Genomic DNA, 26,624 nt, shown 5'->3' with positions numbered 1-26,624 from the left:
TTGCCTCCTTCTGCAAGGGGTGTTACAGCAACCGAAGGTGCCAGTCATGAAGTTAGCACAAGTCTTAGGGATGATGGTATCCTTTCAGGATCTACTGTCTTGGGCCAGATTCCACACTCATCCCCTACAATTTTTTCTGCGGCCTTTTCAGGAGATTATAAGGAACAAAATTCCCAAACTGGTGACACTACCGTTAGAGGTGACGTCCCAGTTACAGTGGTGGTTGAACCCGGGTCTTTTCAGTCCAGGTTACCCGCTTCGCGAACCTCAGAGGGTTTGCATGACTACAGATGCCAGTTTATGGGGTTGGGGGGCTCACTCACAGGATCAAATGATCCAGGGTCAGTAGGAGCCTCACGAGATGAAGCGCAGTATCAACTTCCTGGAACTCAGGGCGATCCGGTTAGGGTTGCAGGCAGTTCTGAGGGGTCACCATGTCCTGGTGAAAACGGACAACTCAACCGCCAAAGCATATGTAAATCGACAGGGAGGAACCAGGGTGAAATCACTTCATGCCGAGGCGAAGGTTCTCTTCGAGTGGGCCGAAGTCAATCTCCTGTCAATCAAAGCGGTGCATGTTCCAGGGAAGGACAATCTGCTAGCGGATTGGCTCAGCAGACGCTGGCTGGACCAAACAGAGTGGATGTTACACAGGGACACCTTCCGTCTAATAGTGGACAGGTACGGACCTGTGTCGGTGGACTTGTTTGCCACGGCAGAAAATTGCCAAGTGGACAGGTTCTTTGCAAAGGTCAGAGACACAAGGGCAGAAGGAACCGATGCCCTCAGCGCCGACGGGACTAGTGTAGGCCTTCCCGCCCCTTCCTCTATTACCCAGGGTGTTACAGAGGGTGGTGGAACTAAAGGCGGAGATGGTGTTGGTGGCTCCCTTCTGGCCGAGACGGTCATGGTTCCAGGAGCTCCTGAGGTTGTCTATTCAGCCTCCTTGGCGGCTGCCAGGGAGGGACGACCTTCTGACACAGGGCAGCATGTCTCATCCTCAACCAGACATGTTGCAATTGACAGTTTGGAAGTTGAGCGGTTACAGCTCAAGGAACTAGGTTGTAGCACCAGAGTGGTGGACACTATGTTAGCATCGCGTAAGTGTTCCACTAATAGGATATACAATACCACCTGGAAAGTTTTTGCTTCGTGGTCTACCTTACGGGGGTGGGATCCGATGAAGGTGAAGGTAAATGGTATTCTAGGTTTTCTTCAGGAAGGGGCAGACAAGGGGCTTTCTACCAGCACGCTACGGCGTCAGGTGGCGGCCATATCGTCTATTCAGGGGGTGCGGGGACGTAAGTCCTTGTCAGCGCATCCGCACATTAAACGGTTCCTGAAGGGTGTTGCTCTCCTTAAGTCCCCACAGGTACATAGATTCCCCTCGTGGAAGTTGAATATAGTACTAACTGCGTTGTGTGGGCGTCCCTTCGAACCTATGGCTTCCTGTGGACTGAAGGAACTGACTCTAAAAACAATTTTTCTAGTGGGTATCACTATAGCACGGAGAGTGTCTGAGTTAAGGGCCCTGTCGGTCGACTAGGAGCTTTGTGTTTTCCATAATGAAAGGGTGGTGCTGAGGCCAGACCCATCTTTCATTCCTAAAGTTAATTCTGTCTTTCATAGGTCCCAGGAGTTGGTTCTTCCAAATTTTTGTCCCAACCCCCAGTCTCCCAAGGAAAGGGAGCTGCACTGTTTAGACGTTAGGAGGGCACTTAGTTTTTACATTGATCGCACAAAAGACTGGAGGAAGTCTGATGCATTGTCTGTTTCATTTAGCAAGTAGTCGCAGGGACGACAGGTCTCCACTTCCTCCCTTAGCAGGTGGCTATGGGAGTGTATTGTTTTGGCTTACAAGGCCCAAGGTCAAACCCCTCCAGATGGGATCACGGCCCATTCTCTAAGGGGTGCTGCAACATCAGCTGTGTACCGGTCCTTTCCGTCCTTAGAAGCTGTGTGTAAGGCAGCGACTTGGAAATCGGTACATACCTTTACCAGGCACTATAAAGTGGATAAATGGGCTTCAGCGGAGGCGGCCTTTGGGAGGCGTGTGCTGCAGCATGCACTCTAAACAGGGAAGCCGGTCCCGCCCGGGGATGTTCAGCTTTATTACGTCCCAGTAGTCGGACCGACCCACTGTCCAGACCACCGGAGAACGGAAGATTGGTATCACTTACCGTGAAGCTTCCTTCTCGGTGGACTGGCAGTGGGTCGGTCCGGCCCGCCCGTTAAAGGTTGAGCGGCTTCCTGAGTTTTGGAGATGGATCCTGGAGCAATGGTGCTTTCCCTGTGGGGAGGATGTTACCTTTGCTTTGCTTAACAGTGACTTTCTTTCAATCTGCCATTTGTATGGTGTGTTGAACTGTAATAAACTAATCTTCACATTTATTCATCTCTGTACGTGAATGGGGAGGTGGTGAAAATTTTTATTATTAGGGGGATGCGGCTTGGATACAACTGGCGCGTCCTGGGTGGTATAGGCCACTCCCCCTCTGGATCGATTGGAGCACCCGACCCTGTGACGACGAGGAGGAGCCTATACCCAGTAGTCGGACCGACCCACTGCCAGTCCACCGAGAAGGAAGCTTCATGGTAAGTGATACCAATCTTCCGTCCTCTTACATTATCGCATGCATGCAACAGCTGCTGACTGTTCTGGACAAATGGCTACCTAATTCATGTCCTGATCAGAGAGACAATGAACAGCAATGTAGTTGCAATGTTTATGTGCTGGTAGGGCACTAATCAACCAGCTACTAGGACACCTTAGAGAACTGGTATTTTCATCAAATGCCTGGAGGAGTTTGCTCCATAGGTAGTTGGTTTAAATATTGTGCAGCAATTTTGTTTCAAAGAAAGCCTGATATGACACTAATCACAGAGGGCTCTTCTAGAAAAATTGAATACATGAAGCTGTCTTATGTTGAATTAAACCATTGATCCATCATAGTATTATCTAATCAGGCTGACAGCAGCTCTCAGGAAGAGGTCTTTTGCATCACCTGTTGCCTGGTCCTTTTAGCTGGAGATGCTGGGAATTGAACCTGGGACCTTCTGCATGCTAAGCAACTGCTCTGCCACTGAGCCACTGTCCCTCCCCTTGTGCTGTTTTGTCTTATTACTTCACTGGCCTGCACCAAGTTTTTGAGGATGAACATTTTTGGTTAAAAACTGAGTTGCAGCGGAGAAGAAAATGTTTTTCAACCTCCCCTCCCTTTATGGCGTCTGTTCATTGTGTCTCTTGGCAACTACATTGGTTTTTTAAGAACTGGGGGTGGAGATGGGGGTGATTCTTGCAGTATATATGATCCAGCATGATGGTATCACTGCACCATGCACCTAATCAGATTTGGCTACACTGTACAATGGTGTTGGAAAGCCATATAAAAACAATGCATCCTTCCTGCTCTCACACTGTGAATGAGTAATCATACTAAGGGTGTTGAACCTATGGCCCGCAGACCAGAATCAGGGCTTGAACTTGGCCTGTGTCTCTCTTCTCCCTCTGTCCCCTCCCCTGCCTGTCCTCACCCTTCTGAACTCAAGCTGGAGTTGGAGCTCCCACTGAGTTCAAAGAGCTCCAAACTTCCTAGCTCATTTTCACTGACTTCTTTTCAAGCCAGAAACTCCTCTGGGCTCCACTGAAATACATTGCAGTACAAAGGAAGTTGCAAAGAAAATGTGGAATGGATTTTCCATTCTGAGAGTAGTCTACATGGGCTCAGACACGTTAATGGAAAATTCATTCCACATTTACTTGGCAACTTTTTTTTTTGTGCTGCAAAGTATTTTAATGGAGCCCATGCAAGACAATTAGCATTCTTGGCTCTCAAGATCTCCAATGGGCCTTCAAGCCTCTCCCATCTCAAACCACCCTTTAAAAAAAAACTTGAGTCCTTGGAGTGTGGTATATTTGTTGTATATATTTCTATATGTAATGGAACAGTCTTCTCCTCCCTCCCTCCTCCCTCCCACTACACCAAACTGGAGAGCCAGTTTGGTGTAGTGGTTAAGTGTGCGGACTCTTATCTGGGAGAACCGGGTTTGATTCCCCACTCCTCCACTTGCACCTGCTAGAATGGCCTTGGGTCAGCCATAGCTCTGGCAGAGGTTGTCCTTGAAAGGGCAGCTGCTGTGAGAGCCCTCTCCAGCCCCACCCACCTCACAGGGTGTCTGTTGTGGGGGAGGAAGGTAAAGGAGATTGTGAGCTGCTCTGAGACTCTTCGGAGTGGAGGGCGGGATATAAATCCAATATCTTCTTCTTCTTCTTCTTCTTCTTCCCCACCACCACCATATCTGTGTGATTCAGTTTGATCCTTTTGGGTGGAGCTCTTGTTTCAGTTTTCAGTTTTGTATGTTATCTGTAGTTGTTAGATGTAGGAGTTGTCCCCTTGCAAATAAATGGTTGATGTTTTGAGCCAGTTTGTCTCTGCTGAACGGACCTGAGAACAGGTGCCTGTGTGAGTACTCTAATCTGGGAACACACAACCAAAGGGGGCATTACATGGAGAACAACTGCCACTGATTAGACCTGGGCGGGAGAGAAGCTTGCAGTGCTCAGCCATTTCATGATTTCCTAGGCTTAAAGAATCTTATATTTTTATGTTATATTTTCATTTACTACTGTAATCCTTGTGCCTTTTCTTGATGTTTTATTTTAAAAATTGCATTGTGAAATCCCACTGTTCCCCCACCTCTCCATTTTAGGTAGGCACTTAAGTGTGGGGAGGAAAGGTTTGGGACCAACCACAGTTAAAATATAGAGTTCTACAAACTCAAGGAACTCCAGTTTTACAAAAAAAAATTAGTTTTAACACACATACTCATATTGTGGGACTTCAAAGCAGAACAAGTACTGAAGAGGACAAGCAAAATTATTATCTCAAACCACCCTGTAAAAAAACCTGAGACCTTGGAGAGCCACTGCTACTCCGAGGAGACTGGAGAAGTTTGCAATGCTCAGCCATTTCATGTTTTCCTAGGCTCAGAGTATTGTATATGTTTAGCTCATATTTTTAGTTTTTGCTGTGATCCTTATGCTTTTTTGTTTTGTTTTTTAAAAAATTGCATTTCCAAATCTCACTATTCCCCCAACTTTCCATTTTAGGCAGGCATCTTTTAAGGGTGGGGGAGGGGAAGGTTTGAGGGGTGTCAGATAAAGACTGTTAAACAAAATATTGCAAGATTGTTACTGTTTTAAGCATAAGAAGAAGATATTGGATTTATATCCTGCCCTCCACTCCAAAGAGTCTCAGAGCGGCTCACAATCTCCTTTACCTTCGTCCGCCACAACAGACACCCTGTGAGGTTGGGTGGGGCTGGAGAGGGCTCTTGCAGCAGCTGCCCTTTCAAGGACAACCTCTGCCAGAGCTATGGCTGACCCAAGGCCATGCTAGCAGGTGCAAGTGGAGGAGTGGGGAATAATATATTTAAATATATAAAAGAAAAATAATATATTTAATTGTGTTTGTCCTTTATAAAGTTTATATCTCAACTACCTGGCATTACATTTTATGTCACACGTGGCCTGGCCTGAGGAAGTCCCATTTGTGTCAGATCTGGACCTCATAACAAATGAGTTTGACACCTTTGATCTATAATCTGCATGTTTCCTTCCTCAGTTAAATTATTTCCAAAACAAGGAGCATGTTTCACAGGTGATAACATTCTATGTGTAATGTCCCTAGTGTTTACTCATCACTAGTGATTCTCTGTTGCTGTTTAAAGTATTTTCAGTGCAATTTTATGCAGAGTTAGCCCAGTCTAACCTTATTGAAACCAATAAGTTTAGATAGGAATAACTGCAAAATGTTGCACTGCTATGAAAGGAATCTTATCAATAAGAGAAGCCAAATCTATGTGTTCCAGTAGTGGTCCTGATCAATTCACATGTACAGGCCATTTAATTATAACAAACTAAAGTCTTCTTGGATGCTGGGTGTCATGTGCTGGGGTGCCAGCAAGGGAGTAGTTCAAGTGTAGTCCGTGTCAGAGCCGGAGAAGCATTGCAGGAACCAAAAGCCAAGTTTAAATCACAGTTCGGGAGCAAGAAGTCAAGTAACCAGTTCAAGCCAGGAGTCAAGTAACCAGGGGAATCAGAGCAGGAACAGAATCAAGGAACAGGAGCTGGAGTGGTCGCAAAGCACCAAATGAACTCGTTGCTTCCACAGAGCATGTTGTCTGAAGCAGAAGCTTATACAGCCCACTGTTACAGTTTCCAATTAGCCAGCAGTGGGGGCCAGCCTGGCGTCTGCTAAAACTCAGGATTGATAGATCGTCTCGCCTTTAGTCTAGCCTCTTTCCGTCTTTTCGCTAAGTTGTGCCGAAGTCTTTCTCGGACCTGCACAAGATGAGGTGGTGAGCTGGGAGGTGTCTCTGCCTCATTGGCTGAAGAGCCAGCTGGCAGCAATTAATCAATTATGCAGCGAGAGGGCCCACTATCAGCTCTGCTGAGTCGGTTAACCCTGTCAGCTTTGCCTGGACTAGGCCCTCGGCAGAGCCCATAACACTGTTTTTTTTAAATTATGGTAATCATTGGAAATGCCCTGAAATAATTTCGGCACCTGTGTTGATAACATGAATCTCTTCTACCCACAGAAATTGACCTGTGCCTAGTAAACCAAGGAGGCTGCCATCGGTATGCAGAATGTATTAAAACAGGTCCTGGTCTGGTAAGTATTCTCTTTTTCTTGCAGTAATAATAATAATTTTTTTTCATTCGCTCAGTTTTAATATGGTCAACAACCAGCACAAATCAGTTCTTTTTTTACAAAAGCTAAAATACCTACAAAATATTCAAATATTGCATGATAACCATAGGAAATAGGATATATAAAATAGCAATTTAAAATAGCAATTAAAATAATATATCTTTGTGAACTTTAGATGCAATTGAAAAGACCCTTGCACAAGGGCCTGTAATCTGTGGGTTCACTCCCATTCACAACTTCCTAGTGACCTCAAAATTAGAAAGACTGGCATGGCCCTGAAATCTACCTATTAAGGGACTAATTAACCTTGCCCGTATATCCTGGTAAATTTTTTTTAAATTTTTTTTTACAAGTTTATTGGAAAAATGCAAAACCATACATAGTACAGTTTTTTGATCAGGTTACAGGAGTCAATGAGAATAATAACCAAAATTTTAACAGTCGCATGTAGGATTAATGGCAAATGTGATTTACAGGCAGAAACTAAAACAGTGCCTCAGTAGGTTGCAGATTGAGTTAATACCATCAGGAAGAGGTTGCAGTAAAATGAGGATTAAGCAGTTAAATAAGCATCAGAAAGATAATAATAATAATTCATAACAGCAGTAATAAGGAAGCAATAGCCACATTTATATTAATAATAATAATTGATATATGGCTTTGTGTCTGTAGTATAGTCTGGCAGCCTAAAGTTATAGTTCTTTTAGTATTATGCAGCACTAGGTGGCAATTTGTTTGGGCTGAGAGAGTTCTGAAAGAGCTGTGACTGACCCAAGGTCACCCAGGTGGCTTCATGTGGAGGAGTGTGGAATCAAACTTCGTTCCCCAGATTAAAGTCTTGCTCTTAACCATGCTGATTGCCCCCCCAGTTGGAATAATGAGGCAACAAAATATTTGGGGTAAAACAGGGCCACTTTATTAAACAATTTCAGAATGGCATGGAGACAAACTAGGCTGCGCAAGCATAAGGGTGGTAGGCACCCTACCTTGCCAGGCATAGAGTGAGCCGCCCTGCCACAGCTGCCAGCCATACAGGCCCTCCCCCACCTAGACATCACTTACCCAGAAGGAGCCTTTCTAGGGGAGAGTAGCCCTGTGGTGGGCACCTCCCAGCAGAGAACCATAAAGTCCAGCTGCCGGTTAAGCCGTGAAAGCAGGGCTGAACCCTGGGTGCTCACCGATATTAACAACATGCCCCGCTAACTCCTGCCACTGCCAGCACCAAGCCTTCGCTTAAGTGCTCACGCCCACCGGGCGGCCCAGAGCCGCCCGGAGCCCCTGCCATAGGTCTTCCAAAAGGGCCGTTTCCCTCCTCAGACAGGTGGACGCCATCAGCCCTATACAGCTCTGCATGCTCTACCCGTATACTGGGATGCGGTAGGTAGGTGCCTAGGCCGTTCGCCATAGCCTTTTGCAAGGTCTTGTTGGCCTTGCGTCTAGCCCTGTCAATTCCTGCCGGGTCCCAAGCCCCCTGCCAGACCTGGCGAGGCAAAATGGCCGACCAAATAATTTGCACCCCAGGCCACCTGTCACGGATAACCTGCAGGTCCACCACAGCCTGAAGTGAAAGGGCCTTCCCTTACATGAGGCTAGGTGGATAATGACCACATGAGGAGGAGGGCCATCCCTCCCCTGAAACAGGAGCAGCAGCAACCCGATCCAAAGCAGGCCATGGTGTCCCTGCCACTCCACCAGAGCCCACTTGCTGAGCCCAAGTTGTGACCCCATTGGCAACTGCTGGGCCTGGTGGGCTGCCCAGAGTACCATTCTGTGTCCGGTGATGAGAACTCTCCGTCTCTCTGGCCGAGACACAGCACCTGGAAGGAAACAACAGTTTGAACAGGAACCAAACAAGCCCAACGGGGCAACTAGTCAACATGGCAAAAAACTCACGGATCGCTCAATATGTGAACATATGAACAGTATGCCGCCGACCGCCACCACCCCACCCGCTGAATAGCGGGGCCCGTGTAGCCCATGGTGGCAGCAGTAGGCGCTGCCCCGATCCGAAATGAGTGTGTGCCGAATTTGACCCTCCCCCCCCCCCACAGCCCAGTTTCACAAGGGGCCTTGTTGTGATTGCCCAGAATTGGTATCTTGTCAATGGGGAACCGTCCCTATGACAGAATAACACACCCAGGGAGTCACCTCACGCTGCAATGTACTGCCTGAGGGCACGGACTGGGCAAAACTCTTTCTGGGCGCAAGGCCCCAATGTAACCACCGTGCCCTTCTGCTTCTGGTCCATATTTGATTGGCGAATCGTAAAGGATACCTGCTCTCCTACAAACTTAAAATCGCCAGATGACAGGGCTCTGCCTGAGTGATCATTGCAAGACTGAACGACCAGCTTGCTAACACTCAGGGCGCCAAGAAAGGGATGCAGCGTGAAATAACAAGGCCTCCAAACTTTCCGTACAGTCATCTGGCCACACCTGGTGTAAGCCATGAAGAACGGCAGAGGAGATAGGCTGCCTATTTTTTACTCTAGGGCCTTGCTCCCACGTCCACCCCACTAATATTTTCCTTATTCGGAAATCACCAGTGTTTTCTGCAAATCCTTGGGCCTTGCTGATAAAAGCCAAAGCTACAATCTGAGCCCTGATGGTCTTCACCTGTATGCCCAACTCTTTTAGGTGCATGCAAAAGTGCATCAATTGAAACACAGGAATGGGCCAAATTTCATGCAACCTGGCTTGAGCCAGAAAGCTCTTAAATTGCATGGCTGCCCAATGGTATGAACGCCTAGTACTAGGAGCAAGGGCTAACTGAATCGTCCTGTCCGCCTCGGCACGCCAAGCTGCCAAAGCTCTAGGGGCATACTCACTGGACTGCTGTCTGTTTCCGGGGCTGACTGACAGAAATGCTCCATCTGTCAACGAGATAGAGCATCCACCACCCCGTTATTCACTCCCGGGACGTGTTTAGCAAGAAACAATATGTTCAGTTTCAAGCAATGCAATATAAATGCCCTCACCAGATTCATCACCGGCTCAGATTTGGATGAAAGAGTGTTGACCATGTGCACCACGGCCATGTTATCGTACCAAAAATGTATGACATGACTGGCCAGCTCCAATCCCCACAGCCGTACAGCCACGACAATGGGAAAGAACTCTAAAAATTTCAAGTTACGACAAATGCTACTGACCAACCATTCCCAGGGCCAGTCCTCCGGGCACCAATGTCCACAGAAGTACACACCGAAGCCGATTGACCCGGTGGCCCAGATTGACCCAGAAACGATCTGGAGATTGGCCTCCTCATGTCCTCCCTCCAAAAAGAGATGCCATTGAACGATGTCAAAAACTGCTCCCAAACCTCCAGATCACTCCTCATGCCCCTGGTCAAATGGGTCTGATGATGGGGAAGCTTAAGCGTACCCATGGCATCATATAGGCGCTGCAAAAAGGCCCTACCTGGTGCCACCACCCTACAAGCAAAGTTAAGGTGGCCCATCAGTTGCTGCAACTCACGGAGGGACACCTTCTTCCTGCCCTTTAGCGTGACCAATAGTGACCTAAGGTCCAGCACCTTCTGCTCTGGCAGCTGTGAAGCCTGCTGAATGGTATCCAGCTCAATACCCAGGAAGGTAAGGACCAAAGAGGGGCCTTCGGTTTTTTCATGAGCCAAGGGGACACTCAGGTCACCTGCTAGCTCGATAAATGAACCCAATATACGGGCACACTGACCTGTTCCAGCAGGACCAGTGAACAAGAGGTCATCCAGGTAATGAACTGTGTTCGCTGACCCTGCCCTGGTCCAGAGAGCTCACTCTAAAAATGTACTGAAGCGCTCGAAGGCGGAACATGACACTGAGCAGCCCATCAGAAGTGCCCAGTTCATGTAAAACTTGCCCTCAAAGGCAAACCCCAGTAGCTCGAAATCGTTGGGATGTACTGGAAGAAGGCGAAAAGCAGACTTAATGTCTCATTTCGCCATCTCCACACCTATTCCACAGTGGTGCAGCACCTTGACCGCCTGGTCAAATGAAGTGTATCGTACTGAACAATAGTAATCAGGAATGGCATTATTCACTGATCCACCACGAGGGTATGAAAGGTAGTAAATCAGCCGAAATTCACCCACCGCCTTTTTGGGCACTACTCCCAGTGGGGAAACCCACAGGTTCGGTACTGGGCGGGAGGCGAAAGGGCCTAGGACCCGGCCCTCTGCACATTCCTTCACGATCATATCCCTCACTATATGTTCCATACCGGAGACTGAATGTAAGTTGGATGCCATAACAGGGCCTCTTGGGCCCTGATAAGGAATCCGAAATCCTAGCGTAAAACCCTCTAACAAATAAGCCCTATTGTCCTTCTTGGGGTATCCCCCGAGGAGTTCCTTAAGTACTCTCAGCCTGATGGGACTGGGCCAGAATTCTTTGTCATACTGCAGCCATGCAGCACCCGAAAAATCCATGTATGCCTTTTATATGATGTCACAATACTGGAATAGCGAAGCCGCCCATAAAGGCTGTGCTTGTGCTATCACCCCTGCATAAATAAGAAAACTTGGCAGCCAGTTGGCCCAGGTCCTATCAATCTTACTGCACTTCCATTTCTCTTTGTCCTTGTCATCTAGCTCCTCGTTGTCTTTTCTAATTCCTTATATAGAAGACTAAAGACATCGACATACTCTTCCCTCAGTATCTTTTCCCTGGTGTTCGCTGTAAGGTAATCACCCAGGGGCATAGCAATGTCCCCAATGGGGCAATGCTGGAAAGGAATGGCCCCATAAGAACCTGGGGGAAAGCCCCATGGCCCCCACTGGAGATAGGGCCAACCCTGAGACCATTGTATATGCGTATACTGCCCCCAAGGTAAGGCCCCCCCTGCCGGTGACTGCGATGATTATCCCTGAGCAGCCCCCTGCGTGCTGACTTGGAGTGGCAGCTGCGAAGGGCCCCAAGGGTAATAATGACCTGGCACCATTGAAGGCACCGCCCCTGACATACTAGGCTTAGCCAGCAGCGCCCCCATTCCACTATGCCCCGGAATCCCCATGTAAGACCCAGCCGCACCCGGAGTATACACTGACGAGGGTGTCCATGAACCCCAAGGCCAAGGATCCCCCTGTTGTGTCGAGTCAAACCTACCTTCCACTTCCACGGGTGTCACCGCCACCAGGGTAGACCCTCCAGCCTTCCTAGGCACTGGCTCCAGTTACCTCCCATACCCAGGTCTGTGTTGTCCTCTTCAATAGAGTCAGGAACTGCCTCATCTTCTTCCTCATCCCTGTCAGGCTGCCCCTGCAAAGCAGATAAACGGGCAAGTACCTCCTTCTCAAGCGCCCTGATGGACGTCCTCACTGCCTTGCGCCCTTTTGCTAAGGTGGAAGGGCCCGCCCCTAAGCCTCTATCCCGCTCCAGGGCTGCTAGCTGGTCAATAATGGCCTGCTTAGTTCAGACCTCCTCCTCTTTCCCCAGGGTGGGGCTGCCTGACCGCTGTTTGGGAGGCCTCCGCAATGGCTGCTTACCCTTAGATGGGCCTTGCCCTTTCCTCGGAGCCATAGCAACTCTTGAAGCCCCTTCCTCTCTCTCGCTCTTTTTTTGTTTTTGTTTGGAAGCTGCCCAGTTCCACCTATTTGCTCCCCAAACCAAAAACTCCCAAGGAGAAATGGAGGAGGGGGGGTGTTATTGTGTAATGCAGGGACTCGCCTGGTCACCCAGTTGTGTGTGAGAGTGGTGGGGGGAAGGAAAGGCAGAGAAGCGCCTCTGCCTGCCCGCTAAAACGGGCTAAAAAGGGGTACCTAGTGGTGTGGGGGGGGGGGTGAGGCAAAGAAGTGCCCATGCCCGGTCCGCTTAACAGCGGTTCGCTGCTCCCTAACTCGGCCTGTGCCAGCTGCCCCGCTCCCGCCTGGAATCATCCAGGGAAAAAAAAACCCTGCTGTCAAGCCTGCTGTTGGGGCTGCGCCAACCAAATCGCTTCCTGAGACCGTCCAAAGCTTTGCCGCTCCTGACGTGATACCACCGCTGCTCCCCAGGCCTTGCTAGGCTCACATGCCCAGACCCCACGCTGCCCTCGCCTGCAGGGAAGGATCGCTGTGAGCGTCCTCCCTGACCGAGAAACAGAGAGCAACTGCGTGCTCTCTGGACATGGCTGGGGCTCATAAAGCTTCAGCACCCCCCTCCCGTCAAAGCCCCAGATGGCTGGGAAGGCTGTATTGCCCTCCCTCCTTCTGGTGGGGCAAACCCGACCCCTAGCCTAAGCCATGGAAGTGGCTCGGCCGGGAGGGGGCCAAATTCTCACAATATCTGGGGTCCACCATTGCTATGGACTCAATTTCCCTCTCCTGGGAAGCTCATTCCCAATCTTGTGCTCAAAATTCAAAGATTGGAGCAGAGCAGGCATGCCTGTGTGTGGGGAAGGAAAAGCTGTGTTTGTATTGTAGGTGTGCAGGGCTTTTTTTCTGGGGGAACATGGAAGAGTGGAGTTCCAGAATCTCTTGGTGGAAACAAAAATCTCAAAAATTGTTTAAAAGTTCATAACCAAGTAACGTGTTAACCCCTTTATTTCTCTTTTGAGCGTTTCGGCACCTCTTTTTCCAGAAACAAAGCTCTGCATGTGTGGATCTAACAGGGAAATTAATACTGAGAAGGCAATTAACAAAGAAATGAATGAAATAGGAACTGATTAATTAAAGAAGAAAGAAATTAAAATAAAAAATTAAAGAAGAACTGATCTTGGCTGGAAATGGGGAAGGAGCTGTGTGGAGAAATTAATGTTAGAAGGAAGGAATCTGAGGGAGAAATTAATTTATCATCCAAAGTTCATTCATTGCATCTGAGCTAGTAGTCATCACTATGCTTGAGGACAGAGCACTGTGCATAGTGTGAAGTAGCATGTGCAGACTTGCTTTGCAAAGCTGCCTGAATTTGCTTTTTCCTTTTGTCTTTGATAACTTGGAAAGTCTTCAGGAGAAGGAAGCTTAGAGGAACTTTTTAATATATAGCCTACCAGACACTGCAGCAAAGGTTTAGTCAACAATGATAACGTTTGTGTAATGTACTGGGTTCGGAGACGTTCAACAGCAAACATTCTTTATTAGCTAGTACATCACAAAGACAACATGGCAGGTTCGGGTCCCCGATTATATACATTTCCCAGAACAATCCACTTCCCAGTCAGGTCCAATCCTGACCAGTTAAATTTCCTGCCACAGATCTTCATAAGCAGTTAGCATCTGTCCCTTACAGTCAGGACTTCCTGCGGCTCACCTCAGCGTGCACAGCCTCGCTGTGTTGTAATTTCAGGGACTGAAATGCACGACACAACAGTTTGTCAAAGGGAAATTTTTATCTGGAGCTTTGGCTTTTAGAACTCAGGCTCTGTGTGGGCCTTGTTCTTAGTTCATACTTATTAGGGTTGCCAGCTCTGGGTTGGGAAATACCTGGAGATTTGGGGGATGGAACCTGGGGAGGGCAGAGTTTGAGGAAGGGAGGGACCTCAACAGGGTATAGAGTCCACCCTCCAAAGCAGCCATTTTCTCCAGGGGAACTGATCTTGGTCATCTGGAGATCAACTATAATGGTGGGAGACCTCCAGGTTGGCAACCCTAACCATTGGTCATAACCAAGTAACTTAAACATTCCTCCATCTAGAGTAGGGTTGCTAGCTCTGGGGTTCAGAAATACCTAGAGATTTTGAGAGTAGAGACTGAGAAGGGTGGAGTTTGAGGAGGGGAGGAACTTCAACGGGTATAATGCCATAGTCCACTTTCCAAAACAGGTATTTTCTCCAGGTAAATTGATATCATTTGCCTAGAGATCAGTTGTAGTAGTGGGAGATCTTCAGTCATCACCTAGAGGTTGAGCAGCGGTTGAGCAGAGGTTGATTCTGTTCCCAACAGTTGTCAGCCAAATGCCTTTAAGAAACCTATAAACAGGACAGTGTTCCCCTCTGTTTGCCTTCATCATTTATCAGTCACAGGTGTACCGCCTCTGAAGATGGGCATTCTATTCAGTCACTAGGACTCACTTTGAGAGTTTGTAGAGACAGAACTGGAATAATGCAGGTAGCCACTGATAGCTTTTCCCTTCACCTTTTTGTCTAATCTCCATTTTAAAACTATATAAGCTATCAGCTAACACCACATCCCACAAGGAATGGATACTACATGAAAAGTAGAGAGACAGCTGCAAGCAAACAGAAGCTGCAAACCAACTTCGAGAGATAGGAACTTGGAGAGCAAGACTTTCTCCCTCATGCCATTTTTCCAACCTGAAATGGCCCAGATGGAAGTGCTGGTTTGCACCATTGCAGGGTACAAGTGCATTGATGAGCTCACCAATACGTTTCCCCAGCAGGGCAAATAGCACTTCCTCAGGATTTTTTGGGGTTAGGAAAAAGGTGCAGCGGAGAAGACTTCTTCCCTCATTCCCTGTGTTCTGCGTTCCTGATCCGAATTGAGCCCATTGTGAGAAAAATACCCCTAATTCCAGAACATTGTAGGCACCCGCTTGGTTGCCAGTGTGCCTAGAGACTCCTCACACACATCTGCCAGGGGAACGTGGGTTTTGTCTACCAGACTGGAAGGGACTTATGAATACTAACAGCCACAACGTTGCAGCAGCACTCCGTGTCTCTCGAGGAGTGCTAGCCAGGAGAACAGATGGTTTCCAGTCGCTCTGTGAGATCCCCATCTCGGCCATAGCAGCGGGAGAAGGTGCGCCACCAAGAACTGTCCAGGCAAGCAGTTTCCTGCCTTGACCATAGAATCCATCTTGGGAGGCTAACACCACCAGCAGCTATCTTCCTGCAGTGCCAGACTCCATCACAGCGAAGCGGGAGGCTCACGTACTCAACAGATGTCACCTATACATAAAGCCATCAAGCTTATCTTAGGTGGATCCTGTCAGACCGCCTAAGCCTTTGTCCAGTGGAACTCAAGACAAAGACTGGTGCCAATAGAAGATCGAAGAGGAGGAAGAACATCTTCACCCTGAGCCAAGTTTCTTTGTATAGACCGGGTGTTACCTAGGTAGCAATTTGGCCATCTATTGTCACCTTTTTAGATAAGTTTGATAGACTTAAGTACCCCCCACCTTAATAATATTTCCCATTCTTTCCCTTAATGGTTATCCTGGAGCCTCCTCCTTGGCCCATTGTTACCTGGAAGTCCAATCAGGTAACTAAGACCAAGTCTGCTCATTGGCTAGCTATGAGCATCCAATCAGGGATCGCCAATTAACTGGCTATTGGCTACTTTATTTATTTATTATTTATTACTTTAAATTTCTATCCCGCCCTCTCCGCAAGCAGACTTACTGCATAAGTCCAGCCCTTATGGTCATTGCAGAGCCTCCCCTTTTTCTGAGGTCATGTACCAGCTGACCACTGTCATCCGCCCCTGTACCTCCCATCCCCTAAGGGCTCAAGGTAGTCCTTATAACCTGTGACCCAGCTCCACACAAGTGTGCATCTAGCAGTACCCCAGTTCCACTGTCTAGCTACATCCCCGATTCCTGATCAGTTGAGGGTCCCCTCCCCCTAGTCCTCGTTCGTCGCCATTGGAGCCTTCCTTGAAGACTACAATCGGTAATTATCACCCTGTTTGTCCATCCTTGTGTTGTCTCTGCATCTCTCTCTATTTTTATTAGGACTGTATGTGTGTTGTATGTATTCATTGTTTTGTATGTGTGTTCTATATTTTTCTACAATAAATTTTTAATTGTTTTACTTAGTGTCCCTGGTGAATTTAAGCAATAATTTCTGGACGTGTATCCTGTATACATAGATTCAAGATCCTTTTTAAGCCAGGTGCCCACCTATCAATTCCCCAACCTCATTTTGAGGGCATTTTGGCTTACACCATGAGTACCTGGGGAATGAATTCCACTCATGGAAATCTCACAAATCACCAATTTTGAAAAGTGTGAATAGGCCTAAATTCAGTTACAGTTCTTTTGGAATAGTTATTTCCTTACCAGATAAACAAAGTAGCACCTTACAAGAGGGCTGTGCTCATTTGCACTCTGTCCCCCCATATATACCTAGTAGAAGGTAAAAGCTCACATAACATCAGTATTAGGCAGATCAAGAGGCACAGCTTTTATTTTCGAGAAGGACAATATGTTATTTCTCCTGTCTGTCCCTGTGTTTGCAGTTTTGAATGTGAATTGCTTCTGTTTTCTCTCTTCACCCAGGTTGCTTGTAACTGTCTTCCCAACCATAGTGGGGATGGTGTTAAAGAATGTGAATTAATTGATCCTTGCTATAAGGTTTGTTTGTACTAAGCTAGAATACTATACAAATTATTGTCAACATAATAATGAGTTGTCCCTAACATTTTAGAACTAGCATATTTATTTTCTTGGCAGTCCTGAAATGCTTTTTCTTTTTTTTTACTCAGAGTATATTTTATTTTTGTTTTTAAAAAATGGGAGAAAGGCTGAAGGAGATGGTAGACAACTGAAAGGTGATATGATTACCATCTTCAAGTACTTGAAGGGCTGTCATATAGAGGATGGTGCAGAGTTGTTTTCTGTTGCCTGAGAAGGTCGGACCAGAACCAACGTGTTAAAATTAAATCAAAAGCATTTTTGGAAGATCCTCCTGATAGTTAGAGCAGTTCCTCAATGGAACAGGCTTCCTCGGGATGTGGTGGGCTCTCCTTACTTGGAGGTTTTTAAGCAGAGGCTAGATGGCCATCTGACAGCAATGCTGATTCTGTGAATTAGGCAGATCATGAGAGGGAGGGGTGAAAAGGGTTGCATCAATGCTTAGTTTTTGTGACCCTTTCTTACGCACCCAGGTAAATGCTGTTTGACACTTTGTGGTCAGTCAGCAATTTTTCTCCAGGCCAGATTGGCAAGGGATCTTGGAGGCTTTTGCCATCTTCTGGGCATGGAGCAGGGACCATTGGGAATGTATGTATAGGGGGGAGGTATTTGTGAAGTTCCTGCATTGTGCAGGGGGTTGGACTAGATGACCCTGGACGTCCCTTCCAACTCTATGATTCTATGAATGCTGAAGTAACGAGACTTGGGAAAGCAGAATGTAACCTCTTCATATTGTATCATTTGTTGTTTGCTCATTATATAACTGCTTTCTCTGCCACAACCAGCATGCAAATAAAATACTGTACAATAGCAATAAACCAACCACTTCCTTGAAATGAAAAAAAAAATCATCAAAAACTAGAAATCAATGTATACTGAAATGACCATCATCACTTCAACAGTCAGGAGGGGGGGGGGCTTTTTTTTAAAGTAGCTTCCTTTGGGCCTTTGGTCAGGAAATAGCAAATTTCACATTTTTCAAACATTTTTTTTTAAATCTAGGCAGTCTACTCTACCAGCTAATCCATGTGTTCTTGATTTTTTTCCCTGCTAGAACAAAGAAGGCTGCAGTCCACAGGGCTTCTGTTATAAGAACAGTGTTGAGAATGAAATATGCATCTGTGTGCTGGGTATTGGAGGTGCATCTTCATGCACACGAACAGCATGGAAGGTAAAGGACATTGTACTGGGATTATCAGAACTTCTTTTAACCCAAACCATACCAATAGCCCAGTGTTGACAGCAGTTTAAAAGCTGATACTTATAAATTCTCCTTTTACATCAAACAAGGAAAAATAAGATTAGTAAAAAGAAAGTAAGAAATCTGAGGGGAAGAAATAACTAAATATAAAACATGTAAATATTAAGTAGATCAGAATAATGTGCTGAGAAGTACGTTTATAGTCCTGTCTCTGGATACATCAGTTATATGTTCATCTGAAGAAAAGTAAGGGAGATGTGCTATGGTTCCTGGGCCACTGGGAGTTCTGTGTTGAAATGCTGATAGCACCCAGAATACTTAGGATTGCTGGCCTCCTGGTGCAATCTAGAGATCTCCTGCTATTACAACAGATCTCTAGACAACAGAAATCAATTCCCCTGGAGAAAATGTTTAGTTTGAAGGGTGGATTCTATGGCATTGTACCGTGCTTGAAGTCCCTCTCCGCAGCCAACACTGCCCTTCTCAGGCTCTACTCCCAAAATCTCCAGATGTTTACCTAGGGTTAAATGAAAAGCCTAGAGTTTCACAGAAAGTGACTCAAACAGCAACAAAAAACTGTGGAAAAATACCTAGGGTTGCCAGGTCCAGCTCAGGAAATACTGGGAGACTTTGAGAGTGGAGCCAGGAGGCTTTCCTATTCCCTAAAAATACAGCAGTGCAGTTCTCTTTAATACAGTCTTCATTTCCTCCTCATTTCTGCCTTCAAAGCAGCTGCATGTACACTAAATGAAAGTGAACACACACACACAAACCAGCCAAAATGAACAGTTTGCAACCCCGTACCTTTGTGATCTCACTGGGACAATTTACTCACAGGAGTTGCTGGATGTTGCAGCCTTGACTTTTTACTGAGACACAGTAACTGTGAGGAAAAACCACAGCACTTTATTTTGGCTTCCTGGATATTTTTAGGCCAAGAATATATGGCTTACACTGTAGGACATCTAGTTTTTCACATTACAGTTTGATAACAGGAGTGTAAGCCACCCCTAGGGGTGGAATTGCAGTGTGGAAAATATTCATACACTTTGGGGGAAAACACTAAATAAGATTGATGATCAGCACAAATAGGAACAGAGAGCTATTAGGGTAGAGAGAATGAATTGCCAGATCTGGATTTTGGAGACCTGGCCTCAGGGCTTTTTTCTGAAAAAATTGGTGCTGGAACTCTCAAGGGGAAAATGTAGGAGAAACACATGGACAGTGTTCCTTCTAAGCTGAGTTAGTGTGAGCTAGCTCATAGTTTTTTAGCCTCCAGCTCGCACATTTTTGTCTTAGCTCAGGAAAAATGGCCCCAGAGCAAACTAATTTATGCCATAGCTCAAAACTTTAATGCCAGTAGCTCACGGAGTAGAATTTTTGCTCACAGGACTCCACAGCTTAGAGAGAGCATTGCACATGAGTGCCCCTCATGAACTTATAAATATTTTTTGAGAATTTCGTTTCCACAAAGAGGTTCCAGAACTTTGTTCCATCACGTTCCCCCAGAAAAAAAAATCCCTACCTGTTCGGCCACAACATTCTCTGGGTCACCTTGCGGCAGCCACTGTGTCTTTATTTAACAGCATGAGGATAAAATCGGGGGGAGAGGAGGAGGGGTAAATTATCACCATGATGAAACTCCTTGGAAAAAGGAGTAGATACAAATGTTTTAAAGAATTTCAGAATTATGGGGCGGGGGTGTGTGTATAACAATTGATAACATTAATAATACTTATTACTGCTATTCTGTCTGCATTATAGTATTATTACTATAACAATATACATAATGTTGTTATATTTTTGTAATATAACAATCTTTATATTAATCTTGATGGTCCTTAGCTTTACTGGAAATAGGATGGTTATTTTTGTAATAGGGAGAAGGGCTATTATAAAATGTTGTTGTTTCTTGATATTCATGAATGGAAACTTAAATTATTAGTAGAAGTAACAAAACTGTGTGCTATTTGCATTATTATTTCTATTAATCATAAATTATCTCTTCAATATAAATTATGCCCGTATTGTCATAACGCATAATAGATCAGTATTATCCTATACTGCACATAAGAGAGACAGGCTGAGAAAGCATGTGAGTTGATAGTCAAGTAAAGACTTGAACCAGAGGCTTCTAGGTTCAAAGCTGAGTTTCTTATTACAGAGTTCTAAGCACAGCCACTGGCACTGAACCAATGGGTGCAATAATTCTGCTTAGGATAAAATTGTTAGCCACTATCTTTAAGTGAGAATGACATTGTTGATACTAGAGCAACTGCTAGCAGGGGTCATTTCCTAGAAAAAGAGGTGCTGGAGCTCATTAGCATATGCCACACACCCCTGACATCACTGGAAGGTATACTAAATTATATCAGCTCAGCATCTACCTTCAAATGCTTCTTGAATTATAATTGTCATAATAAGACCTTACTCCCATCATACTTTTAAAATTACTTTCTCCTTTGTGTCCCATGGCACAGAGTGGTAAACTGCAGTACTGCAGTGCAAACTCTGCTCATGACTTGAGTTCAATCCCAACGGAAGCTGGGTTCAGGCAGCCAGCTCAAGGTTGACTCAGCCTTCCATCTTTCTGAGGTCAGTAAAATGAGTACCCAGCTTGCTGGGAGGAAAGTGTAGATGACTGAAGAAGGCAATGGCAAACCACCCCGTAAAAAATCTGCTGTGAAAAACATTGTGAAAGCAACATCACCCCAATCAGAAATGACTGGTTTTTGCACAGGGGAATACTTTTAGCTTTTATGTGGCCACAGCGGCATGATTATTTCTGTCTGTCTGCTTTATACGTTTTGGCTATTTTCCCAATTTTTTTGTGAGGAAAAAAATATTAGAAAGTTTGTCAAATCTTAGAAGTCCGCAAAATTCTCACAGGGGATTTGAACAATGGAGCCCGGAAGCAAGGGGGGTTTTTTTTGGGGGGGGGGAGGAGGTAAGAAAGAGCACAATAGAATTTAGAGGTTCCGGTAGGCTTCCCAACCCCACCGCCCTGCCGGGGGACCCCTGGATTAGCAGCCTAATCCCCTGCTAGCCAAAAATGTGGAAGTGGAAGGGTGGTGTGGGGGTGGGGAAACGGCGCGGTGTCTCTTTCCTTGCCTGCCTTCCTCCCTTCTCCCTTCCTCCAGGTCACAAAGACCTGCCCACCGCCGGCCTGGTATTCGCTCTAGTCTGGCCCTATCCTTCATTATTTCCTATAGAAGGAAGACATTTAAAAAGGTGTGTGGTCCCTTTAAATGTGATGGCCAGAACTCCCTTGGAGTTCAATTATGCTTGTCACACCCTTGTTCCTGGCTCCGCCCTGATGTCTCCTGACTCCACCCCCAAAGTCTCCTGGCTCCACCCCCAAAGTCCCCAGATATTTCTTGAATTGGACTTGGCAACCCTAGGTTCCAGAGCTCAGGTCCTGTGAGCTCCTGCCAAAAATGAGAGCTGATTGCTAGTACTCTTTTAAAGTGGATTCAGGGCTTTTTTTCCTGCGGGAATGCAGTGGAATGGAGTTCCAGAACTTCTTCGTGGAAACAAAATTCTCAAAAAAGTTTGAAAGTTCATGAGAGACACCCATAAATTTCTCCTACATTTCCCTCTTGAGAGTTCCAGCACCTCTTTTTCAGGAAAGAAAGCCCTGAGTAGATCAGAATAACATGCTGAGAAACATGTCTCGAAGTAGTAGAAATTTTAGATCAGATTGTTCGTGTCACTGCTCTGCAAGGTGCTTATGTGTAGCACAGGAGCAAATGTCATAAGTCAGATATACTCTTCACTCAGAAGAGCCTAGCTGGGGAGGCAGTCTAAAGTAGAGCTCCATCCTACTGGGCTGCCAGTTGCAGGATGGCTCAGATTAGGAATCCAGCTAGATAGATAGGCCTGAATGTTTTTTATTCACTGAGATCATGGTCCCAGGGAATTTTAATCAGAGACTCACCATTATTTTGTTTTGAGTTCTTATTTTAGGAGGAGTTTGTTGCAAGAGAAGCTGTATCCCAGTTCTTTCAGTATGCAAAGGTAGATATAAAAATTACCACTGTAAAAGGGACAGTATTTTATTTTAAAAGCATAAATCTTATTTTGGCATGTTTGTTTTAATCTCTGGGTGTGTCTCCCTCATTTAGAGAGCCAGTTTGGTGTAGTGGTTAAGTGTGTGGACTCTTATCTGGGAGAACCGGGTTTGATTCCCCACTCCTCCACTTGCACCTGCTGGAATGGCCTTGGGTCAGCCATAGCTCTGGCAGGAGTTGTCCTTGAAAGGGCAGCTGCTGTGAGAGCCCTCTCCAGCCCCACCCACCTCACAGGGTGTTTGTTGTGGGGGAGGAAGGTAAAGGAGATTGTGAGCCGCTCTGAGGCTCTTTGGAGTGGAGGGCGGGATATAAATCCAATATCTTCTTCTTCTTCTTCTTCTAGGTTTATAACATTATCAACCTATCAGAAGGTGGACCTTACACTTTTTTCGTGCCGCTTGTCAATTTCAATAATGCCACAGTAAGCGATACTTTTAGATTTCATTAATCAAAAACCTAAGTCTGCCAGTCATTCAGTACAATTCTGTTCTCTGAGTGGGGCTATTCTTTAATTCTGTGTAACAATTTTTAAAAAAAAACAACTGTGGAATGACTGAACAAGAACAAATCCTGTACATATGTGGGTAATTCTTCTTCTTCTTTAAACAATCAAACTTTATTAAAAGAATCAATACCAAAATATACATATCTTTCCTCATATACCAAACATTTAATTCTTGCTGGTATTCATCTGAGGGGTCTGAAGTTAAAGGTGGGTGAAATGAGGTTAAGTTTCAGTGGATGAAATTTCAGTTCATGCTCCTGACTTTTTATAAGAGCTTTGGAAGATACCAGACTACCCTCTGACTTGTGCAACCATCTTTTCTGTAGTTTTCAAAATGGAAAGAGGGTGGCATCAAAGATTTCCTTCTCTATCACACAATCATCTGCCAGCGCTTACTATCAAAGGATCTGGAATTGCTTGATTCCATCACAACTCTATCTGGACACAAAATACAAGTTTCCATGAAAGAGGTATGTGCCACTGTTGTTTCCACTTCCATGTTACTTAGTGCATGTTTTGCATAAGTGTCCCATTCTGCACCTTAATTGTTCCATTCACACACTAGATTTGCAAGTGATGACGAGACTCAAATTTCTATGGCAGCCTCTAGCTGAATAGATTAACATGATGGTAAACAACTAAAGAACAAACTGTAGAGGTGATTACATCTGAGGAACAAGGGGAACAGTGTTCGCTTTATGGGAGTAGCCCCTGTCCAGCTTCAGTATCTTGATAATTGTAGCAATGCAGTGAAGAAGAAAGAAGAAACTTTACCACAAGGAAAAAGAACACATGGCATAAAAACTAAAGTTTCTACCAACAGAGGATGGTGATTTTGCTCATTTCCTTATCCTGAAGACCCCAGATTTACCTCCTATGCTGCTCCTGAGGTTCCATCTACATGTTACAAAGTCCTCAAGTCTGCTGGGTAACAATTCAAGGACTGTATGTCACACATGAAATGGGAATTTTGTGCCTCCCAGATGCACACTGGGGCCGTTTTCGCACTAGCGTTTGCTCCGGCGTAGCGCCCCATTTACCTCCGGATCTTCTCTTGGATTTCGCACATGTTGCTCCGGCGCTGCGCTTTGCTCCGGCGCTTCAGGGATTTTACGCCGGAGTATGTTTTTCAGCAAGTTGCCGGAGTTTCCAAAAACCTCCGGATCCACTCCGGATCCACTCAGCGGACTTTCCTGTGCGAAATCCATCCACGCCGGATCGACTGCTTTGGGGGCGTCACCCTCTCCCTTTCCGTCCTCCCACCCCATCCACCCGCTTGGCCAATCATCAGCCTTTCGCAGCGCTTCCCCAAAGTGCCGGCACGGCCATTTTTTTTTTCAAACTTCACAGTTTTGCGTAATAGCGATATTTCGAAATTAACAAATAGAAAAAAAAAAACCCTCCTGGAATAGCCTCAATTGGCACTTCAATTGGTTTCGTTAGAATTTTTTTTTATTATTGACTTTAGTTGCGTTATTCCGCTGTTGCGTTATCTCGATAATGCGAAAACGACCATTGTTGGGGGGGGGGGGGAATGTAGTGCCAGTGCGGGCCAAAGCGTCCATGTGTGTGTGTTTTAAAAAGGGAATGCCTCCCTCAGCTGTGCCACCAGGATTTCTGGACCTGCACAAAATCGCCATGTATAAAATGGGAAGTTGGAGTCCTGCATTCTTCTCCCTGGCTACATTCCGCTCGGTTAGAAAGTAGACGCGAGCGAGCTCCTCACACGCGCCACAGAAGGGGAAGGAGAGAATGGAGCGGGGGGGGGGGAGCTCTGGCAGCAGGAATCAGTCAGGTCCCCGTTGCAAGCGCCAGCCGGGGAGGGGAAAGAGAGCGGAGGAAATTTGGGGGGGGGGGATCTAGTGCTTCAGAATTTGGGGGGGGGGAATCTAGTGCTAGGATTCTCCACTGTGAATGCTTCCGTTAATACATAAAGGGCTGTGGAGGATTCTACAGCTGCAGCCAATCCATAAGCAGCAGCAGCACACGTGATGCGGTTTGTCCAAGAAAAGAAGGGGAGGGAACAGCTCGATGTTACGTTAGTACGTTAGTACGTCATTACGCAACCAGACTTGCGCTTAAAAAAAAAATGATTGACAGGGCATCGGACTCAAGCCGATGCCAGTGGGAAAACGATTTGAGCCGGGGCTTCAGGGAAGGCGACTCCGCAAAGAGTCACTAGTGGGAAAACGAGAAAAATGATCCGGACATAATTGCGCCGCGGAAAAAGGGGAGCAAACGCTAAGTGCGAAAACGGCCTGGGTTTTTTCTTCTTGCAACCACAGCTCACAGGGAGAAGTGATTACATCCCCCCCCCCCAAAAAACTATTTCTTTATCCTCAAACCTCCACATGCAGCTGCTATGCAGCGCTTTAGTTTCACAATGGAGCAAATTCTGGGTTTGCAGATCTGAAAACAGTGCAGTGGGGAAAACTAAAGCCACTTCTCTCTGTGTTCTTTTGTTGCAAACTGAAAAGAGGTGATGTGCATCTCGGACGCACAAAATTCCCTTCACACTTGTGATACAAAGTCCTTGTGTTGTTCCCCAACCAACATGAGGATTTTGTAATGTGTAAATGTGCAAGTACCCAGTTGCAGGAACTGGAGTATGTGTGCAGTATGTTACCTATCAGCAATACGATTAGTGCTTGTGACAGCTATATGCATGCCCATTCCAACTATGCTAGCCACCCAGGAGATAGTTGTAACTTTTTCCAGCTGCTACTAAATGCACAAGAAACCCCTGTAAAACTTTGTTGCAGATGCCATGGTGGTCTTGGGGAAAAAATTGCAAGTTTTTAAAATATATATATATATACCATAGGCAGTGACAAATCTACAATATCATCTTCAAGTCTCTGAAAAGTTATTGTCTATACACAGATTTAAGTAGTGTAGAAGCAACAGCTGAGGTATAACCTGGAGGGAAGATGTTGCATGTCTGTGCTGTTGCAAGCAAAGAGGTCTAGGCAGTGCTTTGATTCTTCACAATAAGAATTGTCTGTACACAGTCAAAAATACCCACCTGGACAGATCTACAGCGCACTGTGTCACTCCTGTGATTTCTTTGGAGTCTTTTTTTAGCAGTGTTCACTCAAGACGTACTACTTTTAATCCAAAGGAGCCACAGAAGTATTTTGCACATATATATGCCCATAATAACATAACATTGTACTTTTTGGAAGATGTTTTTCATTGGGAATGTGCTTTATGTCCTTTCTTTCTCAGAATAGTGTATATTTAAACAAGGAGGTGAAAATAATTGACAGTGACTTTGTTGGACCAAATGCTAACATACATTTCATTGATAAGATTTTAATCCCAGATGATATGCAGAATCATGGCATTTCATCCAGTCTATCACAGGTATGTCTAAAGTAATGAATATTTTAAATGTTATTAATTTTTAAAAAATAAAACACAAAACTATTTCAGTACAAAACTACACAGATAATGACACTGGTAGTCCAGGCTAACCCAATCTTGTCAGATCTCGGAAGCTAAAGAAGATCAACCCTGACTAGTATTTGAATGAGAGACCTCCAAGGAAAACCAGAGTCGTGGCTCAGAGGCAGGCAGTGGCAAACTACCTCTGAACATCTCTTGCCTTGAAAACCCTGTGGGGTCATCATCATAAGTCAGGTGGGAGTTGATGGCACTTTCCACCACCATTGACACAATTGCAAATAAATCAATATCCAGAGCTGGACATGTTTTCTTAATGCTAACATAATGCCACCAACTTATTGAGAACATTTCTAAGTGTTTCTTCTCACTAATTTGTTGAACTTGCTCAGTAAGTTTAGCAACTTCAACTTTATTATTTTGACATGGAAGGTAAATAAAACTG

At 45.7% G+C, this 26,624-nt stretch overlaps 1 protein-coding gene across 1 annotated transcript in view; it reads left to right on the top strand.

Annotated features, from left to right (window-relative positions):
• STAB1 (stabilin 1) overlaps positions 1–26,624 on the top strand; it is a 164,696-nt gene that overhangs the window by 96,660 nt on the left and 41,412 nt on the right. The window contains exons 44-50 of the mRNA XM_060239960.1: positions 6,601–6,674; positions 16,864–16,938; positions 18,053–18,169; positions 22,166–22,216; positions 22,613–22,690; positions 23,101–23,244; positions 26,003–26,140. Coding sequence (XP_060095943.1) covers positions 6,601–6,674; positions 16,864–16,938; positions 18,053–18,169; positions 22,166–22,216; positions 22,613–22,690; positions 23,101–23,244; positions 26,003–26,140 — 677 coding nt within the window. The remainder of the gene's footprint in view (positions 1–6,600; positions 6,675–16,863; positions 16,939–18,052; positions 18,170–22,165; positions 22,217–22,612; positions 22,691–23,100; positions 23,245–26,002; positions 26,141–26,624) is intronic.

Source organism: Heteronotia binoei, chromosome 5 (assembly GCF_032191835.1).
Source record: "Heteronotia binoei isolate CCM8104 ecotype False Entrance Well chromosome 5, APGP_CSIRO_Hbin_v1, whole genome shotgun sequence".
Classification (NCBI taxonomy): domain Eukaryota; kingdom Metazoa; phylum Chordata; class Lepidosauria; order Squamata; family Gekkonidae; genus Heteronotia; species Heteronotia binoei.
The sequence above is the reverse complement of the archived record's forward strand: the minus strand, read 5'-3'. Positions and strand labels throughout refer to the sequence as shown.